Source organism: Clupea harengus, chromosome 7, assembly GCF_900700415.2.
Source record: "Clupea harengus chromosome 7, Ch_v2.0.2, whole genome shotgun sequence".
NCBI classification, from domain to species: domain Eukaryota; kingdom Metazoa; phylum Chordata; class Actinopteri; order Clupeiformes; family Clupeidae; genus Clupea; species Clupea harengus.
Genome location: NC_045158.1, coordinates 30,453,993 through 30,467,148, shown reverse-complemented (window position 1 = coordinate 30,467,148; position 13,156 = coordinate 30,453,993). Strand labels below are relative to the sequence as shown.

General features: G+C 45.3%; 1 protein-coding gene across 1 annotated transcript in view; it reads right to left on the bottom strand.

Moving 5' to 3' along the window:
• Nucleotides 1-11,864: 11,864 nt before the first annotated feature.
• LOC116221190 (tripartite motif-containing protein 16-like) overlaps nt 11,865-13,156 on the bottom strand; it is a 10,077-nt gene continuing 8,785 nt past the window's right edge. The window contains exon 6 of the mRNA XM_031571140.2: nt 11,865-12,869. Within this exon, the coding sequence (XP_031427000.1) occupies nt 12,349-12,869 (521 nt within the window). The 3' untranslated portion in view covers nt 11,865-12,348. The remainder of the gene's footprint in view (nt 12,870-13,156) is intronic.

The window sequence follows — 13,156 nt, the reverse complement described above, 5'->3', positions numbered from 1 at the left end:
CAGGTAGGTATTTGGGAAGGGCAAAAGACACCTCACTGCTTTTGCAGCAACTCTGGAAATTCTGTCTGGCAACTTATCCAGAACTTAAGTCATATGAAAATCACGCAACATCCGTTGCATGTACTCAAGGCTTGGCATTCAAAAAAACGCGATGCGTCTCCATATGCCGCAATAGTTTTGACGGCTTCATGGCTTCATTTGACAGTAATGTTGAACACACTAAACACAGTGGTACCTCCTCTCCTGCTCCGTCTGTCGTCACTGTAAATCCGTATTTGATGTATTCCTCATTGTATTTTCTTTTTTGACTTTGTTTCCCTGTATCCTGTGAAGGTATAGCTTTGTTGGAAGCCTGTCCTTGTCCCTCTATCGTGGCAGCCTGTCCCTCTGCCGTGGCAGTCTGTCCCTCTGTCACTCTCCTTACTAAAAACCGACCCATTGGTGCTTCTGACTAGCTAACTCGACGTAGAACGAAATTTTAGCTAAGGACAGTAGATAACTTCAGTCGTTCACCAAAAGTATTACTTTTTCGACGAAACTTCAAAAGTACACGCAGGCTGTTGTGGCTTTATGCTCTATGTATAATTACTGTTATAGTTATATACTATTCGTGGGTTATCTAAATCACTGTTAGATACAAATGCACGGAGACGAGGATGCAGCACAAGTTAGAACCTTTACTGGCGGGCCAATCTCTCAACTGCCAGGCATGAACAAACTATCACAGAACCCCGTAGTACTGACAGTCAAACACAATCGAGCACCGAGTGCTCGATCCAATATACTACATCCCTCTTTTCCGACTGAGAAGTGGCATACGTATCAGTTACCTCAACAGTTAACTCTTTACTTGCCATTAACGCTATGGCATCAACATTAAACTTGTCTTTTCTACTTGCATACTTCTATGGTTAATAAAGCATGTTTTCAATAGACTTATGGCTTTCATTAAACATTACAAACCACTTTCCTGCTAAGCATTCTGGAGAAACATTTAAGCATTTAGAACATTCAACACTCTTGAAACATTTCAGGTTAAACACTCCTCATTCTCTTTTCTCTTTCTTAGTTTTTTTTTTTTTTTTTTAAACACATTTGAAGGAGTATATAAAACATTCCTGAAATCAGTCATTGAATCTGGCAGGGCGTCTAACCGCTCTGCCGCTCCTTGTGTAGCATGTGGGTGTACCGCTCGTAGTCACAGGAGGAGGGTTGTGTGGTGGCAGGTCATGTGGTGGTGAGTCCACTGACACAGGGGCTTGAGAGGGTTGTACCTCTGAGTCCAACTGTTCATCACGGTCAGTGTCTATGAACAGACTCGGGTGTATCTTCCTCAGATGTCGTCGGTTCCTCCTTTGCGTCCTACCTGCCGGCGTCTGCACAGTGTAGGAGCGTGGTTCATCTCGCTGTCGGATGACAACAGCAGGCTCCCAGCCGCGCCGTGTGTGCATGTGTACGGTGTCTCCTGAGGTCAACACTGGCAGGGGCTTTGCACGCTGATCGTAGTGTTGCTTTTGGCGGAACTGTAGGTTTTGTATTTTGCTGTGAAGATGCTGTGGGACTGACTGTGTCAGCACGGCACTGGAACACGGAAGTGTGCTCCGTAGAACTCTTCCCATCAACATCTGTGCAGGCGACTCATTCAGTCCTGTCACCGGTGTGTTCCTCAGTGACAGCAACACTAGATGTGGGTCGGTGCCGGTCTGCGTTGCCTTCTTCAGCGCATGTTTTACAGTCTTTATGGCTCTCTCAGCCATTCCATTTGAAGAGGGAAAACCTGGGCTGGAGTGTGTGAGTTTGAATTCCCATGAAGCTGCAAATGATTTCATCTCATAACTGGCAAATGGGACATGATCACTCACTATCTCCCTAGGAATCCCGTGCCTGGCAAAAACAGACTTCATCTTCTGGATCACTGTGTAGGCTGTTTTATCAGACAGGTTAAGCACTTCAGGATATTTGGTCAGGTAATCAACTAACAACAGATATGACTGACCATGTAGCTCGAAGATGTCTGCTCCGACTTTCATCCATGGCAGTTCTGGAATCTGATGTGGTATGAGTGGCTCAGCCTGGTGTTTGGGCTGTAGCTGCTGGCACTGCATGCACTTCTCCACCATTGCCTCGATGTCTCGTGCCATGCCAGGCCAGTAGAGGGAGTTTCTTGCTTTGGCTTTTGTGCGCTGCACTCCTTGGTGAGCAAGATGCAGCTTCTCCAAAATCTTACTCCTGAAGCTCTGGGGTATGATGGTTTTGTCTCCGACCATGACAATGTCATTCTCAATGCTTATATTGTCCTTGACTGACCAGTAGCCGTGTAGTTTCCTGTCCAGACTTTTCTTTTTCATGGGCCAGCCATTCTTGTGTTTCTCACACACAGCTTGTAACACGCTATCTGCTGCCGTTGCCTTTTTCAGTTGGCTGAGTGTTTCCTCGCTCAAGGAATCAGTGGCCTCCAAAGCATACACAACTCTCTCATCACAGGGGTTCTCGTTAATGTTTTCACCTTCTCTGCTTGCAGTGGCACGTGAGAGTGTGTCGGCAATGTACATGTGCTTGCCTGGTGTGTATGTTACTTGTAGATCGTACCTCTGCAGTTGTAGAAGCATTCCTTGCAGCCGCGCAGGTGCTTTGCTCAGCGGCTTGCGCACGATGACCTCCAGAGGCTTATGATCGGACTGCACAGTTACTGGTCTGCCATAGACATACTGGTGGAATCTCTTAGCAGCAAACACTATGGCCAGCAACTCTTTCTCTAGCTGCGCGTACCTCTTTTCTGTGTCAGTGAGTGCTCGTGAGGCATAGCACACTGGGCGGCCATCCTGCAGCAGACAGGCTCCCAGTCCGTCTTTTGAGGAATCAGCTTGTAGAGTCAGCGGCTGCTTGTGATCGTAGTACCTCAGCACTGGGGCTTGTGTGAGGGTGGACTTCAGTGTCTGTAGTGCTGAGCTGTGGTGTGGGCACCACTGCCACGCTACATCCTTCTGAAGCAGCTGTCTGAGGGGTGCTGTGAGTGAGGCTTCATTCGGTATGTACTGTTAGATTTGGGCATTTTTCATATACTTTCAACTCATATGAGTTCCTCCCCCACAAGAATGTGTCACATTCTCGCTACCTTCATTAACACACAAATGGTCAGAAAGACCCTTCCTGTCTGCTGACATTCACACCTTTTCATATATAGGTAGCCCAGCATGCACACAACCAGACCACAGACACACCCATTATGCTAAGTTGTGTATTCTATTGACTATAACTGAAATGTAATTTGTATACTGAGGGTGTTGTGTTGAAGAAAGGATGCCGTAGAGACACCAACCGCTACGACCGGTGAGAGAACGGAGCAAGGAGAATTGAGGAGACATCGCGGCCTGTGGAGTCAAAGGCCAACCAGAAGACAAACTACACTATGGACCATACCTCCTAATATCTCCTTCTCTCTCTCCATCGTAGCGTGTTGTGTGTGCTCGAGGTCTGGTACATAGAATAAACCGACACCACTATCAGACGGCATTTCATCGAGTTCTTTGCTAGAATCACGCAACCGCAACTAACGTCAGAGCTAACATAGAGGTCTGTTATATAGTAGCCTATAGCAGTGGTGTTTTCACGGGAAATCTGTTTAGCTTTCCACCCATACCAACGATATTCTTCAGTTGGTGTTGATCCACCCAGTTTCACAAAAAATACAAGAATTAACGACCAGGAGAGACGCGCATCTGAAGCCTGCTGCCTCAATCCAAACGGTGAGTGAATATCTTGTATTTAACGCTGAAAAAAAGAACAGAAATTATCGTTAAAGTTTAGTCTGAGTTAGGTTGCAAGGACTCCTAAGTTTCCGTACCTGCAGTGATTTGAGGGAGAATTCGCTGTATGTTTTATGTACACTTGCATTCATGTAATGAATAACAGGCCCAGTAGAGATGTGTACGTTTGAGAGGAAATCCACAGTTGTGTGTTGGTGCCGTTCCTATTCTAGGTCATCCTAGTCTAGATTTATTTGGAAATAGCTACTATTTTAACCGTAGGGGTAATTGTGGCCGCTTCACAAAGCGTGGTATTTTCAATTAGCTGGCTGAAAAAGCAGAATTGGAAATGCAATAAGCAAGCTACCATACTGGTTTAGGTATTCTTATGACCGCTCCACAGAAGCGTGGCATTTTCAATTGGCTGGTTGAAAAGCAGAAATTGATTATGAAATAATAAGTTGCCGTACGTAGGCTGTTTGTTTTGGTGCTTGAAGGCTTGGTAATAATTTAGCTGATGCTTGGTTGTCCTGTGAAATCGAATCGCATGATTTTAAATAGCCGATGAGCTAATTTTGCGTTGATGTGGGCATCTTGTTTAGCTTAGAGATTATTGATCAAAAACCAGACGTTTTAATTTAAGATTTAAAACTGATATCGCAAGCGACCGTTCGTTGGCACAGTGAAGCTCATCGGGAGTATTCGACCTCGAGATAACGTAGTAGGCGAGGCCTAAGTGGGAAGTCGTGTACATACCATTTAAGTTTTAACTTTGTGGAAGATAATGTATGTTTTGTAACATTATAAGTTATACGTTTATTTTTGTCTATCTGTAAACAATTAAAGATGTTCAGGAGAAGTTTGAGCCAGACCAAAAACATCCCTACTATTGAGATGGGTGATTTGGCAGTGCGTGAGTTTGACGAGAATACCATGATTAAGACAATCAGAGGTTTTTTGAATAGTCATCTCAAGTTGAATGAGACCGAGAGGAAAATTGAGCTGCAGTCCAACATTCCGCCCGACAATGACTTTTGGCCACTTGATGACATCAGGCGCAGTTTTGAAAAGTTTTTGCACGAAAAAGATAAAATCAAACTTTCTCTCGTTACCTTAGATCAGATAATGCGCCGTCAGAGGGCACAAGAAAAAATGGAATCAGACAGAATTCTGAAGATTGAGAGAGATAAGGTATCGTCACTTGAAGGTGAATTGGTTAAAGTAAGACATGAAAAGACTGAGCTAGAATGGCGCCTGAATGTTGAGAACAGCACAGTTCGAGCAATTGCAGATGATGTGAAAACATTAAAAGCAGGACAGGCCAAGAACGAGGCAGAAATAGCAAGCCTGAAAGAACCCAGGGAGGGGGAGAGACGAGAGGCTTTTCAAACAATGCCGATGCTAATTGCTAATTGTGGGTCAAAGAACATGAATGTAGACTCAGGTGTTAATGATGGCCTGGTCAGATTGAGAGCTTTGACATCTAGGTATACTGGTAGAAATGTAGTGCATTCTTATAAATCTGCAAAGCCGCAAGATATTGACCAGTGGTCAAAGGACCTGCAGCATCCGCGTAAAGCAGGGATGAATATCTGGTCTAAGATTACTCGTTTGCGAAAGATTTATCAGTTGCACCCATATGATGGCGTTTCACTGTTGTGCACTGTGCTAAACAACACAGAGGCTGACAAGGTGAAACGGGATGTTGATATTGGGTTAGGAGAGGATCAACAGAACCTAGATCATGGCTGGAAGGCAGTCCGTGAGTGGATTCAGGAGGCTACCAATGCAAGTACAGATTGGGGAAAAATATCTGGTTGTAGACAGAAGGCTAATGAAGCGGTGGATGAATTTGCCCAAAGATTTGCTGAAGCGTTCTTAAGACATTCAGGCATGAGCGGGATGACAGAGGAGAATGTTATGACCAATAACAACGGTGCCTTGAAGGCAAATTTCTTGCATAATACTGTCCCTGAGCTCAGAAGTATTGTTAAGTTGACTACACCCGGTTGGGAAGACACAACGTTCACCTTTGAGATGCTAATTAATGTAGCAAGGAGGATAGAACGCAATACAGAACAAAGGGTCAGAAATGTCAGCACACATGGCCTACACACAGATCCAGAGTTCATGCTTAGAAATGTGAAAGTGGGAAATCAAGGTGATCCTAGAAGCATCAGAACTAGGAAAATAGAGACATCTAGGAATGCATGTCATAAATGTGGAAAACAAGGACACTGGGCTGACAAATGTCGTCTCCTTGGTAAGAGGAAGCACAACCCTCACTCCAGATATGACAATGAAAGTATGTTCTGTAGGTTTATTAAATTAAACGATTATCAGAGACAGGCCCTTATGTCTGCGGTTCCGGGAAACTGAATCTGCCCTCCTTACATTCTCTTACGGCAGCTGAGAGTCAGCACCTTGACAAAGGTGATATGTGTGTAACCATTGAGAAAGATGGTCTACGTTCGGTGCCAGATGGAAAATCCCCAGTTGAGAGTGGGCTGTGCCATGTTGAGTGGGCAGTGCCAGGTTACTGTGATGGGATGATAGAGAAGGCACAGGAAACTGTGGCGCCGTTGGGGTCAGAGGTCAAAACACACATAGAACGAGAGTTAGTGGAAGCTATAGGCGATGCTTTAGCTGAGAAAGTTGTAAAGAGAATTGTAGGTTTGGAGGGCCGAGAGCGTGACCTCCTGGAGCATGAACATAAGGTGAATGCTAGACCAGTTGAGAGTCAATACTGTACAGAAATGACAAGAGCCGTGCAGATAGCCCCATTGGTGAGGAGAAATCCAGAGCCACGTGATGGGGAACATACTTTGTGTAAGTCTAAGAGACCACGCACAGTATTGTCACTTGCTTCTGCTGCAGTCATGGTACAGGGAGAACGGACGTCACCCACAGCACACAATGCATGGCCCCAGAACAACCATCTCTGGTGGAGCGCAAGAGGGAAGCAACTTGACTACGGCTGAAATCAAGTCATGCTCTTGTGTTAATCATTTCATTGCTTTTAGCAATGATATGATGATTGGATGGGAATTTAGATGATGGACTTGATTATGGACATGATTATGAGATATGGGTTGATGATATAGGCCAGAGCCCTAGTATTAAGGCAGTTTTAATGTTCAGTGTTATGTTTTTTTTTTTTCAAAATAGTTTGTTCTGGTCCTATGAGTGAAATGCCTCATTCTTGGAATATGTGATACTGCCGCAGCTTTCTCTGTTTGTTTTTCAGAACAACAGTCTAAGGAGCAGCATGAGGGGAACTGAAACGCAAGAACCATTGACCCGCTGCATTGACCAAGCCACCACCGCTGTCCAGATTCACCTCACCCGTTGGACAGCAGTGACGACACAACATTCAAAGACTTGACCAACAGAAACTGATGAACCAGAAATGCATGGTCGCCATTCACAGCTCGCGGAAGGCGGGGGTCGCTGTGCAAAAAGGGCCGTGAAATAATTTTACCCAAGCAAATAATGGGATTTTTGATTTCACCTGTGAAGATAAAGGACATGGCATATTGGTTTCAAGAGACACCAGATCTTGAAGATTGATACACTATAGGAACATGTGTTCTGTTCTAAACCTTTTTACCACTACACTATGGGAACACATGGTGTTTGTTGAAATTTTGTAACAATGTTGGATTGTTTGATCACTATGTCTGATTATGTCCATTATGGTTTTGTTAGGTTTTATTGTGATCATGATGTATTTTGATTTATGATCAGATGGGGAGATTGTTAGATTTGGGCATTTTTCATATACTTTCAACTCATATGAGTTCCTCCCCCACAAGAATGTGTCACATTCTCGCTACCTTCATTAACACACAAATGGTCAGAAAGACCCTTCCTGTCTGCTGACATTCACACCTTTTCATATATAGGTAGCCCAGCATGCACACAACCAGACCACAGACACACCCATTATGCTAAGTTGTGTATTCTATTGACTATAACTGAAATGTAATTTGTATACTGAGGGTGTTGTGTTGAAGAAAGGATGCCGTAGAGACACCAACCGCTACGACCGGTGAGAGAACGGAGCAAGGAGAATTGAGGAGACATCGCGGCCTGTGGAGTCAAAGGCCAACCAGAAGACAAACTACACTATGGACCATACCTCCTAATATCTCCTTCTCTCTCTCCATCGTAGCGTGTTGTGTGTGCTCGAGGTCTGGTACATAGAATAAACCGACACCACTATCAGACGGCATTTCATCGAGTTCTTTGCTAGAATCACGCAACCGCAACTAACGTCAGAGCTAACATAGAGGTCTGTTATATAGTAGCCTATAGCAGTGGTGTTTTCACGGGAAATCTGTTTAGCTTTCCACCCATACCAACGATATTCTTCAGTACTGTGCAAGGAATTTTGTCATTCCCAGCAGACGTTGGAGACTTTGTTTGTCTTCTGGGGTTGGCATATCGACAATTGCTTTGATCTTTGTGTCGTCAGCCCTCTGTCCTGCTGCCGTGATGATGTGTCCCATATACTTTACTGTGTCAATTTTGAACTGGATCTTGTCTTTGTTAAACTTCACATGTGCAGTCTTTGCTCTCTGCAACACTTTCTGCAGGATGTCATCATGTTCCTGCTCTGATGACGCTGCGATGATCATGTCGTCTGCTATGACATACACACCTGGAATGTCGCCGAAGGTCTCACAGTTCTTCTGTTGGAACACTTCGCTGGCAGACCTGATCCCGAATGGGAGTCTGAGGAAGCGGAACCGGCCCCACGGCGTATTGAAGGTGCATAGCTTAGACGATGGCTCATCTAGCTTGATCTGCCAGTATCCATCCTTCTCATCTAGGATGGAGAAGATGGATTTTCCTGCTAATCTGCTGCGCACATCTTCCGGTGTGGGAATGGAATAGTGCTGACGCTTAACTGCCTCATTCAGGTTGCAAGGATCCAAACACACCCTTAGCGCACCGTTCTTTTTCTTTGTGGCAACAAGACTGTTCACCCATTCTGTCGGTTCATTGACAGAGACTATCACTTTTCTGTTCTGTAAGTCTTTGAGTGTCTCTCTCAGTGAATCCATGATGGAAAGGGGCACATTTCTGCATGCATGAATCACAGGCGTGACGCTGGGGTCAATGTGTATGTGATGAACACCGGGGAACTCGCCCAATCCTGTGAAGACCTCTGCATACCTCTGTAGCATCTCCTCTTTGGTAGCTGGAGCTTTTCCTGGTTGCGGGGATCTTGCTGTGAGTGCCTCAACTCTTCCCACCAGCTGCAGCTTCTCACATGCATCTCCACCCAGAATCGGCTTGTCGGCCCGGCTTGACACATGAAAGTCCAGCATTGCTTTATGTTTGGTCGTCCTGCATTCTAGAGATGCAACACCATCTGTGGGTAGGCGGGCTCCACCAAATGCAATTAGGACAGTCTCTGTGGGCCGTAGCTGAATGGGACCTGGTAGCTGCCGGTACATGTGCATGGGAAGCACATTTGCATCGGCGCCTGTGTCCAGCTTGAAATTAATTGCTTACGCCTCTGACTGTGGCTGTTTCATGCCATACAGTGCCTTTAGCTTGGTGAGCTGCTTTCGTTTTATATTTCCCAATCATGCCTATGTATAAGGAGTCAACTTCACTCTCCAAATTATTTATTGTCTTTGTCTTGTAGTTGCTGCTTTTCTCAGTGCTAGCTCTACATACCTTAGAAAAATGGTTGTTCTTACCACATTTATGGCACACTGCACCATAAGCTGGGCATTGACGGGGCTCATGCTTGTTTCCACATTTATGGCAGACAGTTGTTGTTACATGCCTCTTGCTGCTTGTTCTGCTCTTGTTCCAGCTGCCCGTGCGCGTTCGCCCTGTTGCTTTCCTTAAAGCATCTACTGAGGTGTCTTGGACAACCTGTGACGTCTGCATCGCTTGAATTTGTGACTTAACGAGCTCTGCTGATCTGCATGTGTCCATGGCTCTGCGCAAAGTGAGCGCATTATCACGCAACGGTCTCTCTTTCAGACGAATATCGTTTATGCTAAACACTAATTTATCCCTAATCATGTCATCTTCATTTCTGCCAAACTCACAGTCTTTGCTCTTCTGGCGTAGCTCTGTGATGAATCTGTCCACCGATATTCCTGCTGACATCGCGTGTGACCAGAATTGATGGCGTTCGAAAACCACGTTCTTTTGAGGGCTGCAGTAGTCCGTGAAGGCTTGGAGAACTTCCTCCATTGTTTCTTCATCTCCATCTGGGATGATGGTGAGTGTGTTATACACTTCTAGCGCCTCCTCGCCGACAGTGTGGAGCAGAATGGCTATTTTAACCGTCTCTTCCTTATCCAACGCACCTGAAGCGGTCATATACAGCTGGAAACGTTGTTCCCATCTTCGCCAGTTTTCAGCTATATTCCCGGTCAGTATCAACGGTGGTGGCGGCTTGAACTGCTCCATGTTCGCACGTGCTAGCACTTTTTTCTTTTTTAGCTAACTTTTAAAATACCGTCCTCGAATTATTCCGTAACTCCGTCTTCTGACACCATGTTGTGGCTTTATGCTCTATGTATAATTACTGTTATAGTTATATACTATTCATGGGTTATCTAAATCACTGTTAGATACAAATGCACGGAGACGAGGATGCAGCACAAGTTAGAACCTTTACTGGCGGGCCAATCTCTCAACTGCCAGGCATGAACAAACTATCACAGAACTCCGTAGTAGTGACAGTCATACACAATCAAGCACCGAGTGCTCGATCCAATATACCACACAGGCTATGCTTAACTGCAGAAGCTTGTCAACTTCGCGGGCGAGACTGTACGTTATGAATAATATGCGTATGGCGTTAGGGACACAATGCATTAACATTAGCAAAGCACAGGCTACCATAGACTGGATAGGTGCAAGGCTACATTCTGTCAGCGTGAATCTCCTTAATATTATTTTAGACATATTTATCTTGTTTTAGATATTGTTCAAGATATTCAAGAGTAATCTGTGTTGAAATATCAAAGCGAATTTATAAAAATTTTTTTTAAATCAATGGTGAACTGATCAACATAGGCTCATGTCGCAGACCCCCTGCAATGCCGTCGCGGACCACCAGGGGGCAGCGGACCCCCGGTTGAAAAACCCCTGCTGTATTGTATTGTAACTGTATTGAAAAGAACGGGATGCTTTTCATCCTTTCCAGGACCTGGTTGTGTATGTCCGAGGCTATCTCCGAAATCCGGCGACTTACTGTGTCGTTTGGAAGTGGTACTGTCAAGAGTTTTTTCGCAGCATCTTCCCCAATCATCTCGCGGCACATATTAAGAAATATAAAGAGTAGCGATCCTGGCACAGCGGCCACAAGCAGCATTCACTCACAGCTCTCAGGCTCCGCCCACACACTCAGTCCGTGCGCTACTGACTGACCCCCCCCACACACACACTGATCATTTAATATACTGCCCCCCCCCCAACACACAAACTGATCATTTAATATACTGACCCCCCCAACACACACAATGATCATTTAATATACTGACCCCCCCCAACACACACACTGATCATTTAATATACTGCCCCCCCCCACCAACACACACACTGATCATTTAATATACTGACCCCCCCCCACACACACACACTGATCATTTAATATACTGACCCCCCCCCCCCACACACACACTGATCATTTAATATACTGACCCCCCCCCCAACACACTGATCATTTAATATACTGACCCCCCCCACACACACACACTGATCATTTAATATACTGACCCCCCCCACACACACACACTGATCATTTAATATACTGACCCCCCCCACACACACACTGATCATTTAATATACTGACCCCCCCAACACACACACTGATCATTTAATATACTGACCCCCCCAACACACACACTGAGCATTTAATACTGCCCCCCCCCCAACACACACACTGATCATTTAATATACTGACCCCCCCCCCCCCAACACACACACTGAGCATTTAATATACTGACACCCCCCCAACACACACTGATCATTTAATATACTGACCCCCCCCCCCACACACACTGATCATTTAATATACTGACCCCCCCCCCCCCCCAACACACACACCAAGAAAAATAGTACATTAGGGCACATTGAATGCCAGTTTACAACCTTTTTATTCACCATTTTGCACCAGAAACATTTTAAAACATTATAACGGTATTAATAAAGAAACATAGAAACACATTTCATTGGGTGTCAATTGTTGGATGAATACAGTCTCATTAAGATTTACTGTCATGGTACATCATATTGTGGTTGTCATATAAAACCAGATATCAGAACATGTATGCAATAACAGAGGGACTAAACACTTGGGAGAGTGAGGTTATGCAACACAGCTCATCAAAACCTTTCACACACAATGTCTTATTTCTGCTGTGGTGATACTGCATGTGTTACAGCAGAGGTCTAGAGGTACAGATATTGTAATAGCTGGGGTCCAGAGATGGGGGGAATGGCTTCAGTCTGTTGTTGTCCCCAAGATCAGAGATTCTCAGGCCCAGCTGCTAGATCCTTACGTGTGAGTGATGTGTTAAATGATGTGTGAGATGCATGTGCTAACAGCATCTAGATATGTCAGTCACAGCAGCTTCACTGATGATCCAGAATAACGAAGCCTAAACCCAGGGTGGAGTGTGTGAGTGAATGTGGTCTGGACTCTGTGCAGGAGGGTCATTGTGTCAGAGATGCTGTAGAAGGCCAGAGTTCCTGCCCTGTGATCCACATACACTCCTATTCTGGAGCTGGCCACTAGAGGGAGATCAGTGTCTTTATTATTGTGACTGAAAGAGGAGCCCACGCGGGAGAGGCCCAGACTCCAGGACTGATCATTATGGCCAAACACACACTCAACACCCCATCCTCTCCTGCTGATGCTTTTATATGAGACTGATATACAAACACACTCCCCACTCCACTCAACCTCCCAGTAGCAGCGTCCAGACACACCCTCTCTACACAGCACCTGACCCCACCTATCAAATCTCTCTGGATGATCAGGATATGACTGGACCTCATCTCTCCTCTCCACCCTCCTGTTCCCCTCAGACAGATGGAGGTTTCTGTGTGCTGTGTTTGGATCCAGTGTGAAGTGACAGGAGTCTGATGGAGGAGAAGACAGGACAAACTTAGGTATTTATATGTGTTAGGTGTGTGTGTGTGTGTGTGTGGGGGGGGGGGGGGTGAGAGAGAGATAAACTCACATTCTAAAGGGGGGGGGGTGTGTGTGTGTGTGTGTGTTGGGGGGGGGGGGGGTTATTTCATATGAATCTTTACGTGTGGGTGATGACATTTCTTTCTGTGATTTTTTTCTGTGAGGGAATGTTTCACATATAACTGAGATTTGTTTATGTGTGTGTGATTCTTTACATGTTTGTGCAGGTGTACAC